The sequence below is a fragment of the Oncorhynchus tshawytscha genome, linkage group LG16 (genome assembly GCF_018296145.1).
Source record: "Oncorhynchus tshawytscha isolate Ot180627B linkage group LG16, Otsh_v2.0, whole genome shotgun sequence".
NCBI classification, from domain to species: domain Eukaryota; kingdom Metazoa; phylum Chordata; class Actinopteri; order Salmoniformes; family Salmonidae; genus Oncorhynchus; species Oncorhynchus tshawytscha.
The window spans coordinates 47,748,010-47,763,041 of record NC_056444.1 but is presented as its reverse complement, the minus strand read 5'-3'; the positions used below and the strand labels follow the sequence as shown (position 1 = coordinate 47,763,041).

The 15,032-nt window shown below is 44.9% G+C and overlaps 1 protein-coding gene across 1 annotated transcript in view; it reads left to right on the top strand.

Moving 5' to 3' along the window:
• LOC112215777 (cadherin-4-like) overlaps positions 1-9,752 on the top strand; it is a 404,729-nt gene extending 394,977 nt beyond the window's left edge. Inside the window, exons 14-17 of the mRNA XM_042299244.1 lie at positions 142-375; positions 1,971-2,110; positions 2,355-2,519; positions 6,982-9,752. Of these exons, the coding sequence (XP_042155178.1) occupies positions 142-375; positions 1,971-2,110; positions 2,355-2,519; positions 6,982-7,188 (746 nt within the window). The 3' untranslated portion in view covers positions 7,189-9,752. The remainder of the gene's footprint in view (positions 1-141; positions 376-1,970; positions 2,111-2,354; positions 2,520-6,981) is intronic.
• The last annotated feature ends 5,280 nt before the right edge of the window (positions 9,753-15,032 follow it).

Sequence of the window (15,032 nt, the reverse complement as noted above, 5' to 3'; positions counted from 1 at the left end):
GTGTATTTCAGGGATACACAACATCCTGAAATATATGTTAGAAAGAAAACTATATTTCCCTGTAAGAAATGCCTCTCCCCTATAGATGTCTCTATCAGTGGTAGTAACCTCTGTCTGTCTGTTCTCTCTCTCCCTCCCCAGGTGACTATGCCCGGTTGAGTTTACGGACCCAGTATCTGGAGCCGGGGGTGTATGAGGTGCCTGTGATTGTGACCGATTCGGGGAACCCTCCCCTCTCCAACAGGTCCATTATCAAGGTCAAGGTGTGTCCATGTGATGAGAACGGAGACTGCACCCTTGTCGGGGCTGTGGCTGCCGCTGGACTTGGGACTGGAGCCATCATAGCCATTCTCATCTGTATCATCATACTGCTCAGTGAGTATGGTGGACTGGACATCTTAGACATATGTAGGAACTTAATTTCAGCCAGATTGCTACAGCAGGAAATCCTGCATCAACAGGAATGGTGAATTGTTATGTAGATTTTAATTAATGGACATTTTGTAGTGGTTGATACATGTATCGTAAGGGAAAATGTAGTCTGAAATGTAAGTGGAAATTGCAAACTTCAGAAGCTTTTTTTAACATCTGTGCACACAAGTGATTTATCTTGTACTCAGAAACACGTAGAAAATACACACACACACCTGCCCTACCTCCAGACGCATCACTCTGATTCGCTCAGAGCCATCACTTTCTAATGAACACCGCTATCAGAGAGAATAGAAACAAACATATCCCCCTCCCATTCCCCCTGTAGCTACCACCTCCTCCATACATACTGTACATCAGATCCCTCTGAGCAGATGTAATATTAAACCGCCCTTCTTACCAGATGCTGAAATAGGTTATGATTTGTTGCTTTTATCACACTGTGCCGTTTGGCCCTTACATTCATCAAACATTTATCATGCAGTTAACACAATAATATAAAGGCAGTATTATAGATGAATTCTTAGCTGGCTATCAGAATGTGCTGTCTCTGAGTTGGTGACCCTATGGAGTAGCTTGCTATGGAGCAGGCAAGCTATGTACATGCATTGGGCAGACAAAGTGTAGTGTAGGGTTTGATATGATATGCGAATTTCGCGGGTGAGGAGAGTGCTGGGCATGAAGCGCTGGGCATCTTGTTGTTATGACAGGCATTATCTGAATTAGGCCCACAAAATTATACCTACAGAGGAGCGGCATTTATGAAGGAACTATGAATGTCTTTGAACTTCAGAGAGTTGGCTTAACCAATGTTGGACCGGAGCTAGCCTGTGATCAGGCCTCTCAGTTCCATTACATTACACATAATACCGCCTAGAGGTTTTGAGAGCTGGACCAGAGCTAGCTAACAAGCTAGCTAGCTAATAAGCTTGTATGTGCAGAGCGACACCAGATTTAAAATGAAAAACGCATCTTACCTTTTTTAGTTAATAAATCCAATGTGAAGCGTGGTAACTACAGTATCCTTAACTAGCATTGAAAAAGTGAATCCATTGTTCTCTAATTAAAAATCTTTCTCCCTAATTTCTGAATCACGTCTGTAACATCAGAAGCTACAGTAGACTTTGCATGCTACGGAGGGAGGGGCAGGTAGCCTACACTCATATACACTGGCAAAAAAATTGCAGCTGGCAGGCAGACACTGGAATACATTTCTTTGTTACACTTTTTGTGGAACTGGAAAAAAAATCCCTGGAAATTAAAATAACATTATTAACCGGTTCCCATGCAATTAAAAATAACGGTTCTGCTCCTGAACAGTATAGATCACTTTCGTTCTCGGTTCTGGTTCTATTCCTCTAAAAATGTCATTCTTTTCCGGTTCTCGGTCTTTTCTATGGAGGTACAGTCCTATCCTCCACAAATATGTAGAGCTTTTTTCTGTGGTATTGTATTTTGCAGTAAGCCAATAATGTATGTTGTTTAAGGTGTTTTTGCAGTATTATTGTGTTATTTAAGGTGTGTTGTGTGTGTTGCAGGTATGGTGCTAGTGTTTGTATTGTGGATGAAGCGCAGAGAGAAGGAGAGACAGACCAAACAGCTGCTGATTGACCCGGAGGACGATGTCAGAGATAACATCCTGAAATACGATGAGGAGGGAGGGGGAGAGGAGGACCAGGTACACACACACACACACACACAGACAAACACTCAGATAGACAAACACACATACACACACAGAGAGAGACACACACACTCAGACAGACAGACACACACACTAACAGAGATACAGACCTATAAACAACTACATACATACGTGTATGTGTATATATACAGCATATATCACATACACCCACAAACACTGACAGCCAGTCAGGTCTGTCTTGAGGTTGACTGTCTTATCTGTGTGTGTCTCTGGGCAGGACTATGACCTGAGTCAGCTGCAGCAGCCTGACTCCTTGGAGCACATCATCAGTAAGCCCCCGGGGGTACGAAGGGTGGACGAGCGCCCCATCATCCCGGAGTCCCAGTACCCCATTCGACCGGTGGTCCCCCACCCTGGGGACATCGGGGACTTCATCAATGAAGTGAGGGGGGCAACCAGGGGTCATAGTTTTGTTTATTCCTTCATCAAGATATCATTTAGTCTGTTGGGACTTTTCTACTTGAGATCTGACACAAACACACAATTCCACGCAGAAGGTACTCCAAACACGACACAAGGTAGAATGACAAACTTACACTACAAGACTACACAAACACAGAACATAAGACATTCAGATCAGTAAATAAGATGGAGGTGTATGTACGTACTATGTACTGTTATTTCTAAGTATTTTGATGTACTTTCTGTTCTAGGTACATGTGTACTTCCGGCGCCGACAGAGATGGCCGCCTCGCTTCGCATTCCTAGGAAACTATGCAGTTTTTTGTTTTTTTACGTGTTATTTCTTACATTAGTACCCCAGGTCATCTTAGGTTTCATTACATACAGTCGAGAAGAACTACTGAATATAAGATCAGCGTCAACTCACCATCAGTACGACCAAGAATATGATTTTCACGAAGCGGATCCTGTGTTCTGCCTTTCAACCAGGACAACGGAATGGATCCCAGCCGGCGACCCAAAAAAACGACGCCGTAAAAGAGGGAAACGAGGCGGTCTTCTGGTCAGACTCCGGAGACGGGCACATCGTGCACCACTCCCTAGCATTCTTCTCGCCAATGTCCAGTCTCTTGACAACAATGTTGATGAAATCCGAGCAAGGGTAGCATTCCAGAGGGACATCAGAGACTGTAACGTTCTTTGCTTCACGGAAACATGGCTCACTGGAGAGACGCTATCGGAGGCGGTGCAGCCAGCAGGTTTCTCCACGCATCGCGCCGACAGAAACAAACATCTTTCTGGTAAGAAGAGGGGCGGGGGCGTATGCCTTATGGCTAACGAGACGTGGTGTGATTACAGAAATATACAGGAAGTCAAATCCTTCTGTTCACCTGATTTAGAATTCCTCACAATCAAATGTCGACCGCATTATCTACCAAGATAATTCTCTTTGATTATAATCACAGCCGTATATATTCCCCCCCCCAAGCAGACACATCGATGGCTCTGAACAAACTTTATTTGACTCTTTGCAAACTGGAATCTCTACATCCTGAGGCTGCATTCATTGTAGCTGGGGATTTTAACAAGGCTAATCTGAAAACAAGACTCCCTAAATTGTATCAGCATATCGATTGCGCAACTAGGGCTGAAAAAACCTTGGATCATTGTTACTCTAACTTCCGCGACGCATATAAGGCCCTGCCCCGCCCTCCTTTCGGGAAAGCTGACCACGACTCCCTTTTGCTGATCCCTGCCTACAGACAGAAACTAAAACAAGAAGCTCCCACGCTGAGGTCTGTCCAACGCTGGTCCGACCAAGCTGATTCCACACTCCAAGACTGCTTCCATCACGTGGACTGGGATATGTTTCGTATTGTGTCAGATAACAACATTGACGAATACGCTGATTCGGTGTGCGAGTTCATTAGAACGTGCGTTGAAGATGTCGTTCCCATAGCAACGATTAAAACATTCCCTAACCAGAAACCGTGGATTGATGGCAGCATTCGCATGAAACTGAAAGCGCGAACCACTGCTTTTAATCAGGGCAAGGTGACTGGTAACATGACCGAATACAAACAGTGCAGCTATTCCCTCCGCAAGGCTATCAAACAAGCTAAGCGTCAGTATAGAGACAAAGTAGAATCTCAATTCAACGGCTCAGACACAAGAGGTATGTGGCAGGGTCTACAGTCAATCACGGACTACAAGAAGAAAACCAGCCCAGTCACGGACCAGGATGTCTTGCTCCCAGACAGACGAAACAACTTCTTTGCTCGCTTTGAGGACAATACAGTGCCACTGACACGATCTGCAACGAAAACATGTGAACTCTCCTTCACTGCAGCCGAGGTGAGTAAAACATTTAAACGTGTTAACCCACGCAAGGCTGCAGGCCCAGACGTCATCCCCAGCCGCGCCCTCAGAGCATGCGCAGACCAGCTGGCCGGTGTGTTCACGGACATATTCAATCAATCCCTATACCAGTCTGCTGTTCCCACATGCTTCAAGAGGGCCACCATTGTTCCTGTTCCCAAGAAAGCTAAGGTAACTGAGCTAAACGACTACCGCCCCGTAGCACTCACTTCCGTCATCATGAAGTGCTTTGAGAGACTAGTCAAGGACCATATCACCTCCACCCTACCTGACACCCTAGACCCACTCCAATTTGCTTACCGCCCAAATAGGTCCACAGACGATGCAATCTCAACCACACTGCACACTGCCCTAACCCATCTGGACAAGAGGAATACCTATGTGAGAATGCTGTTCATCGACTACAGCTCAGCATTTAACACCATAGTAACCTCCAAACGCGTCATCAAGCTCGAGACCCTGGGTCTCGACCCCGCCCTGTGCAACTGGGTACTGGACTTCCTGACGGGCCGTCCCCAGGTGGTGAGGGTAGGCAACAACATCTCCACCCCGCTGATCCTCAACACTGGGGCCCCACAAGGGTGCGTTCTGAGCCCTCTCCTGTACTCCCTGTTCACCCACGACTGCGTGGCCACACACGCCTCCAACTCAATAATCAAGTTTGCGGACGACACAACAGTGGTAGGCTTGATTACCAACAATGACGAGACGGCCTACAGGGAGGAGGTGAGGGCCCTCGGAGTGTGGTGTCAGGAAAATAACCTCACACTCAACGTCAACAAAACTAAGGAGATGATTGTGGACTTCAGGAAACAGCAGAGGGAACACCCCCCTATCCACATCGATGGAACAGTAGTGGAGAGGGTAGTAAGTTTTAAGTTCCTCGGCATACACATCACAGACAAACTGAATTGGTCCACTCACACAGACAGCATCGTGAGGAAGGCGCAGCAGCGCCTCTTCAACCTCAGGAGGCTGAAGAAATTCGGCTTGTCACCAAAAGCACTCACAAACTTCTACAGATGCACAATCGAGAGCATCCTGGCGGGCTGTTTCACCGCCTGGTACGGCAACTACTCCGCCCACAACCGTAAGGCTCTCCAGAGGGTAGTGAGGTCTGCACAACACATCACCGGGGGAAAACTACCTGCCCTCCAGGACACCTACACCACCCGATGTTACAGGAAGGCCATAAAGATCATCAAGGACAACAACCACCCGAGCCACTGCCTGTTCACCCCGCTATCATCCAGAAGGCGAGGTCAGTACAGGTGCATCAAAGCTGGGACCGAGAGACTGAAAAACAGCTTCTATCTCAAGACCATCAGACTGTTAAACAGCCACCACTAACATTGAGTGGCTGCTGCCAACACACTGACTCAATTCCAGCCACTTTAATAATGGGAATTGATGGGAAATGATGTAAAATATATCACTAGCCACTTTAAACAATGCTACCTAATATAATGTTTACATACCCTACATTATTCATCTCATATGTATACGTATATACTGTACTCTATATTATCTACTGCATTCTTATGTAATACATGTATCACTAGCCACTTTAACTATGCCACTTTGTTTACATACTCATCTCATATGTATGTACTGTACTCGATACCATCTACTGTATCTTGCCTAAGCTGCTCTGTACCATCACTCATTCATATATCTTTATGTACATATTCTTTATCCCCTTACACTGTGTATAAGACAGTAGTTTTTTGGGGGGGAATTGTTAGTTAGATTACTTGTTGGATTATTACTGCATTGTCGGAACTAGAAGCACAAGCATTTTGCTACACTCGCATTAACATCTGCTAACCATGTGTATGTGACAAATAAAATTTGATTTGATTTGAGATGTGAGGGTAATATTGCATAAATGTAGGCATTTTCTGGATGTTGTTTATTCACAGGTTTCAATGCTCTTAACTTTGGCAACAGTGGAGATGGAGATTACCTGACAGCTGTTATCACACAAACACACACACACACACACACACATACACACACATACACACAAACACACGCACATAGTGTACTCGCACACACACATGCACACACTCACTTGCGCGTACGTAACCCCAATCTCAACACACTCATGCAAGAAGGCTTTGATTGACAGGCGCCGTGACAACACGTTCACACTTGAGAGGTGTTGGCAGCTGTTCAGCTTTGATCCGTCCTGACTACACACACACAGACACACACACACACACACACACACACACACACACACACACACACACACACACACACACACACACACACACACACACACTGATCTCGCTCCAGCAGTCTGGCAAAACACAAACACATTGTGGCTCGGCTGCCCACTGTATCCTCCTTGGGGATTCTACATCCCTGCCAATGACATCACTCTGTCACTCACAATATATTGCCTGAATGCCAATACGTACAATTTTCTCTATGGTGCTTTCTTAGCTGTTATCCTACAAAAAGCCTACCCTTCTCTGTCTCTATATAGTACTATACACTCACCTTTCCAATCATGTTGGCCTATACGCCAATACTTACTCTCTTCTCCCTCCCTCCAGGGTCTGCGGGCGGCAGACAATGACCCCACGGCCCCTCCCTATGACTCCCTCCTGGTGTTTGACTACGAGGGCAGCGGCTCTACGGTCGGCTCCGTCAGCTCCCTCAACTCCTCCAGCACAGGGGACCAGGACTACGACTACCTCAACGACTGGGGCCCCCGCTTCAAGAAGCTAGCCGACATGTACGGGGGAGGGGATGACGAATAGGGCCACAGGGGGGCCTCGTTAAAGATCCACACACCCAGCTGGACCCCCCTCCGCTGGTCTGCCATGCTCTCTCTGTCTCTCCAACCTTGGAGACACGCACACACACACACCACACACACCAACGCACACCACACACACCAACACACACAACAATATACACCACACACGGCAGTACACATTACACACGACAATACACACCACACCCGACAATACACACCACACCTGACAATACACACCACACACACACACACACAAACCAACTGAACTGACCTAGCAACTGACCAATCAATCAAGCAACCGCCATAGTGAACTGTGCAGTGAGGCAGCTTTGTCCTTCTGTACTGTATTGTACTGTACTGAGCCCTCTCCTGCTCCAAGGTGTGTGGGGGGGAAGGGGGTAGATTTTTGGGGTTGGCTACTTTTGTTTTATGTTATTTAGAAAATGTTTGATTATCTCATGGTGTCCTCACTGTCCTTAAATGCAAGCTATTTCCTGGTGTTTGGAGGCCATTGGCTTTCTATTTCCCCCATCAGCCCCCAGCCTGTCCCTTTGCAGATAGATTGAGGTGCATATTGCGTGACGGGGAAGAAAAGAAGAAAGAAACACAGAAAGTCAACTCCTTCCTCTGCGTGGAAGGCCCTGGTTTAATCTCTCTGAACTTGAATTCCATAGAACAGAAGCACTGTTGTTTCAGAAGTGCCTTCAGTGGTGCGTATTTTTTGCTGACTCCCGCTAACTCAGGATTGGTGGCCATTTTCTGGGCTAACGTGCACCCCGTCCTCCCACTGTCCCCTAATTACCCCTCACCTTTCAATGGTGACATTCCCGTCCCTTTTCCTGTGTCATGTCCATCACCCTGCAATGGAACACGGGCAGATGCAGTATAAGTTGCAGAGGGGATTTGCCTTTGGGGGTGAGGGGGTATCATTGGTGTGAATTTCGGAGAGGGAGTGCTCTGTACAAAGACAGACAGTATATCTCCTTAGGTGAAGGACAAATCTTTCCTTTACAATCTGGTACATCTGAGCTTCTAATGCACAGCCATCGCCGGTGTGACAATAGGAATCATCCCACTGACACAGAATGGGACTGTGTCGTTAGACAACATGTATTTACTGTATTCGAACAGTGTGTGCCCTCTGAGAGCAGTTGAGTTTGGATGGTTTTGTGACTTTGTGGTTTTGAGTTCGGATTACTTTGCACTTTTGACTTAGTGAGGCTGTGTGAGCTAGGGATAGAGGGATGACGAGTCATTTTTAACGTGAAAGAAATTCATCCATAGGAGGTTTTTTTTTCTTTTCCTAGTCTCTATTCTTAGATGAAGGATATGGGTGGGTTGCATGGTTCTGTCCCTCGTTTCCAAATGTTGTCAACTTGGCACTAGTTGTCTTGTGGTCTTGTTGGTCAATGTGTTGAGGAAAACTATATAAACTGTAAAAAGATGAGGAAAAAGGGTGTAAAAGTAGATATTTTTTAAAGTATTAGTATAAACCGTTTGTGCTCCATTTCTGCTGGCATTGCTGGCAGAGAAGACAAATTGTGAGACCCAAAGTTTCAAGCTTCGACTTAACTTTTTTTTCGTGTGCTGATTCACTGTTGTGTCTTGACACACTTTTGATATACCATCTCTGATGCTGGTCCCCGTCGCAACAACAGAGAGAGCGAGAGAGAGCTGAGATTCTGTCGGGGACTTAGCAAGCACCACAATCTGTCTCTCCTCAGACACTTTCATTCATTTGAAATGCAAGAGGTTTTGAAAACATGTTGGAGAAAATGTGTCTGTTGCAAACTTTTTTGGGGAAAGAGCGATGGAGAAGAACTGCACTTTACCAAAACAGGGTTTAATAGTGCTAAACATTTCACTTTTTAGAGAAGAAGGTGCATATGAGGAACATACATTTTATTGTCTTTTGTGAAAACACCCCTACCCAATTCCTATGATATACAGTACATTTCCCCCGGTCTCACTCACACACAGGCAGAAGTCCTTTTGTAAATGAGCTTTCACATAGTGTTCCCAGTTGAGGAGATGCTGAAGAAATCAACACAGCTTCTCTCACACTGCCCGTTCACACCGTCCACTCCTTCTCTCGGCAGTTTAACCGAGTCCATCGGAATGTTTTGCTCTATCAAAAATGTCAGCTGAGTTCAATGTAATTTCAGCTGAGATTTACACTTGAGAGAAATGTGGTTTCTATATGTAGAGATACTTCTCTCTCCCTAAGCTCTTTCTCTCTAATGGTGGATTTGATAGAAATTGGGCAGGGTTATATATTTAATTCATCCTCCAGTTACCCTTCGTAATAAAGAGGATGATGGATCCTTCCAGGTAGTCTCCTTGACAGAGAGCGAGAGAGAGAGAGAGAGAGCCTTTAAACTCCTAGATAAGATATGAGGAGAGAAGAGGACTCTCAGCGTCCCATGCACTTCCTCCCAGCATTCCCTTCTCTATCAGGTCTTTACACACTACATCCAGCATCTCTTCGTCACATCTTCCTCTGGAGAAAAAAGATATGTACAGTATGCCTTACAGAGAGGGGAGGGGAGCGGAATGGAGGGAGGGAGGGGGGGATATGGGCAGAGAGGTGGGAGGAAGCAAAATGATAGGAAGGGCACTGAAAGGGGGAGTAGGACATATATGGGCTGTTGAATAACAGTGAGTTGGACCCCAATCCCACCTGATGTAGAGTGACAGGGCATCAGTGGGTATGAACTTTGACCCTCTGGTCCTGCTGTGTACCGACAATGCCTTTGGATGGTGACATACACAGAAACAGGAAGCGGTATTTAGGGTTTCCACCTTACCACTCGCCATCACAAAGTAGGATTAGTGCTCCTCTCTTCACTAAAGCTTAGCTCAATGCACTCACGCACGCGCACACACACACACACACACACACACACACACACACACACACATTGCACAGCTGTTGCTGTTCATGATTCATGATTATCTCCGACATATAAATGTTGTACATAAACGTTTCTTTTTTACACATTCTGTTGTTTTGTACATTTGTTGTCTTTATATTCTTCACCCTGTGTTTGGTTTTGTTTGTTGTTCGACGAGGAGCCTGCCGAGCCTCTGCTCGCAAGCTTCAGATCGCCGCAAAGGCCATTTGCGTTCACCGAAGATTCAAAGAGACTCATCCGCTCACAGCCATACTTGTTTATGTGGGTGTCGCTGTTCAAGGTTGGCGTCATTATTACATCACACGACGTCCTCCTATATATATTTGCACTCACCCTCTCTTGGCATCACCCTGCATGTCAACCCATACCGATAAGGCCTCCTTGCTATGCCCCACCCGAGAGAGTCCAGCCTGGCTGAAGGCCAGAGAGCATTCAGAAATACATGTTTTATGACTGCCTGATGGTCTGTCAAATATACACCTGCATGGGTGGCAGCGAACAGAGAGGAGACCCATGCACTTCATGTTCCCACTTTACATAAGGCTGCTGTCATAAGCACTACATAGCATCATCACGTGAATAGGCTGCTGCCTGTCATAGTGAATGTGTCATTATCCAGGAGTTATTAGTGAGACAAATGAAGCCGTGCCATTCTATGAGGGGATGAGAGGGAAGCCAGGGAGGGGTGAAATTAAGGTTTTGGATAAACGAAGGCTTGAATTGGAGGTTTGAAGGTTGTACTTGTAAATATGCAACGGTGGTTGTGGTTGGGGTGAATGGATGCTATTGGTGTGACAATGATACTCACAGGGGAACTGGGATCAGGATGTATGGATTTGCGCATCCACGTCTTAGTTTGGCATATTGAAGCAGGAGCTCGCGGGAGGCTAAAGTATACAAATCAATTCCTTGAGACAAAAGCTTGGGATGAATGCTATAGTGGGAGGAATGCAGTATGTTTAGCTTCTGCAGATGTATTTCAGACCAGCCATTTAGTATCTGTGTGTACGGCTTGGCCCTACTCTACAGCATACACTCCCTTTACCATAAGGCCTGCACACAAGCAGTCAAGTCTGTCTGTCCATGTCCGTTTGGCCCCTAGATAGAAGTGGTCATCTTCTGTTAGCCTTTGAACGGTCACCCTCACCGGAGGAACATAGATCCGGAAAGCTCAGTGACTCAGTGTCTGAGTCTCAAATGGCCCCTTGTTCTCCATATAGTACACTGCCGTGGTTGAAAGTAATGCACTATAAGGGACAGGATATGATTTGAGACGCAACCAATGTCGCATTGGAGTCGCCCCGGTGTTGCTCAAGTCTGAGTGTACATAATGTAGTAATTTGCTTGAAGCTAATCGGATCAAGTTAGGCAACATATAACTGTACAATTTGAGCTTTTTTTGCATGTGTCTTTTTATAATGGGCAGAAGAAGAATTGTATAACAGTTATCATAAAGATCCATTTTAACGCGTGTAGCAGCCCGCATGACCGAGGTTGCGGTCCAGAAGAACTTCTGGTGTGTACCATACTCACATAAACTCAAATGGAGAAAAAAAAAAGGAAATGGAAAACAATCTAAAATGCTTTAAAAAAAAAAATTAAAAAACACGAAAGAATAATTGCACAGTTATCAAGGTAAGATACTTTTTTTTGTAAACTGTCAACAGCACAACTATTTTGTATTGTTGTTTGTACCATTTTGTATGAAAAAAGGGGAAAAAAACTTGAAGAAAAAAAAGGGAAAGAGTGTGTTGTTTTAAGCGTGTGTTTCTAGTGCCACTGCGATCTTGGTTTCCAAATACAGTACAGTACATACGCAGCCTTGCAGATAAACCTTGTAATATAGATGCTGAGTTGGCGACTCCACGTCAGCGCCCCCTGTGTTATAAATAAAGTTTCCCCCTCCTTATGCAAATACTGTTTCCTGTCTCCTCATTTTCTTCTCGTTTCAAATGTGATAATGACGATAATGGATTATTCCACGAACAAAGACAGAGGCTCTGACACTCTTTTCTAATTCTTTCAATCTGTATTTGACACAAGTGTAGTTGCAGATGACGCTTGTGCACCTTCCTATTCGCTTCATACATGTGTTGCTGAATTGCTTTCAACCAAAACAATACGTTTCCCGGAAAGTAAATGATTCAAACGTTGATCTAAGGTCATATTTCTATAAAAACTAAGGTTAATACGTTTGTTAAAACGAACGTTTCTTCATTCGTACCAAACGACGCGGGATTCCGCCACAAGTTTGAATTGCTATTTTAAATTCTAAAATATGTTTCATCTCCTTTTTTTTCTCACCCGTGTGTTTAGTAAAGGAATCAACAATCACAGCATCCATGTCCAAAGTTCACTCTCCAAACAACACAAAATGCAATTCAAATGTTTTGAACATTGCGGTCTCTGTGGGTTTTTTTTTTTTTTTAAAACAAACCCTAGCCCAATAAACATCATGCGTGCTCCAGCTTTTTTCTTCTCTGCATTGGATAAACATATTCCAAGTTGCAAGGAACATTTCCGCTGTTTAAAATTCTAGTGAAGTCAGACACGTTTGAGCCAGTCTATCAAGTTGCTGAGATGTGTCTCCGTCTCCCAGCCTTTAGCAGCAGGGAAAGCACATATTGAACCTGAGGGTAGTTATATGTGATTTTGTAACTGCATTTGATTATGGCCCTGGAAAGGCAGAATGCAATTTGATGGGAGGCCCCCCAGCCTCGTATAGCGTAACACTCACCTTGATAGAGCGAGCGTGCAAACTGCATGATAACTGGATTACAAGAACCCATCAGCCAAGACCCAGACTGGGGGGGTGGGGCGTCTTGTCAGGAGGATGGTGTGTGTGTGTGTGTGTCTGTATGGCATGGGTTTTCATCGACCTTGATCAAAATGCTATCAATCCTCATGTTTTCAGGCAGAGGACTGATTTCGAGGCTCACTGGGAGAAAAAAAAACACTCACTCAAACGCTCATGCAAACACATACCACGTTCCAGCGTGCACGAACACACACATCCGGTACAGTAGTGAATTTCTACCATGGATCCACTTCTATGCTACAATAAAACATTATTGGTGACACACTAAAGACAGTTCGCCTTTAAAGTGCAAAGTTTAAACAATGAACAAAATGTACTTTTGCACAATTGAAGTCTTTCTGCGTTTGGGACTCATTTGCAAGACTACTAGCCAGACTGTTAGTATATGTGATGATTCCACACACATGATTGAGCTTCACCTTAGTTAAGTTGCAGTCACGAAGACAGAGACACAAACGATCAACGCAATGAATTCACTGCAGTTGCCTTCTCTCTCTCCCTGAGCTTTTACAAGGTGTGGGAATGAAGTCGGTGCCAGCTGCAGCGGATGCCAAGCAAATAGGAATAAAGTTAATATGATAATACAAAGCTAAGGCAGGTGCAGATTGGATTTTCTGTACTCCTCAACGCTTGATTTATACGCTGCCACTTAAGATGGTGTTACCATGACGACCTCCTCGCTACTCAAGTGCAATCATCGATAGCTAGCTACTACTGTACAGATTTGATTGTTTATTGTTTACTCCATGTGTAACTCTGTTGTCTGTTCACACTGCTTTGCTTTATCTTGGCCAGGTCGCAGTTGTAAATGAGAACTTGTTCTCAACTAGCCTACCTGGTTAAATAAAGGTGAAATAAATAAAAATAAAAATATGAAAATGTGTCTTCACCTGTACATGTAACACACTAGCAAAAGTATGGACAAACAAACAGTTTTGAGAGAAAATAGAGTTCAGAACCCCCGAGCAGACTAGGTGGAAAATCTGTCAATGTGCACTTGAGCAAGGCACTTAACCTTAAAAGCTCTGGATAAGAGCGTCTGCTCAATGTAAAATGTAGAGAGAGCAAAAGCCCCACCCAGATGAGGAGTGAGACAACGAGCTCTTAGGTTGAACTGTTAACAGGGACCAGGCGGGTCAATGGAACAGCAACAGGCCAGGCGGCAGCTCCTCCCCATTGATTGGCCTGTCACTGGATGTCAATGCATGCAGACAGAATATCCCCCACCATTTGACTCAGTGGGCGCATTCTCTGAGCCGGTGCAAGTACCACTAGCATGCAGGACCGCCAACCCGCAAGTGACTTGCCTCGTTAAATAAAGGTTCATTCAAATACAAATGTGCGCACACACACACACACAATGCCCTCCTTGAATAGCCACCCATAGTGAGTCTGCAGGAAGCCTGATCTAGTCAAATCATTTCACCTGCTCTCTGACACAATCGTGTTCGTCGGAAAAGAAAGGACATGGTGAGACAGAGGGCGGAGGAGGTTTGCTAAGGAGAGAACGAAAAACGGGGGGGGCTACAGGTAAAAATGAGTTATGCTCAGCAGTAAAACGTCAAGGTTGACATGATGAATCATTATAGATTAACCCAGCCAGGTAGCCTATGGTTATCTGGACTAAACCATGCTGCTGCATTCTGACCCATTATGGATTCATAGAGGTAGGTAGTTTGGGATTGTATTGATCAAATGAAGCAGCATTTTTCTCCTACCGGCAAGGCCACTGCATCACCACAGCTTCACTCCATTGACTTAGAAATAAGCACAAGAAACACGACGTAGCTATTTCAACAATACAATGTGTATACTACGGCAATCATTTGTTACATTCCATGTATGTGTATGAGAAAAACACTAACTCAAAACTAGTTCATTCCTTCAAATGGAGAATATTCCAATACGCTAGTGTGTTTGAAAATACTGTACTTTCAAGTAGAAAATACTTTATAATTGAGTCAGTCCACAGAGAAACGCTCATTATACTCCACTATCATGCTGCACAAGCAGGTGTAGTTTGAAACAACATTTGTTTTTTTCAATGGTCTTTCCAGAGAGGGTCATATTGACCTATGGAGCCTGAATCAATGGGCAGCAGGAAGTAGAGAA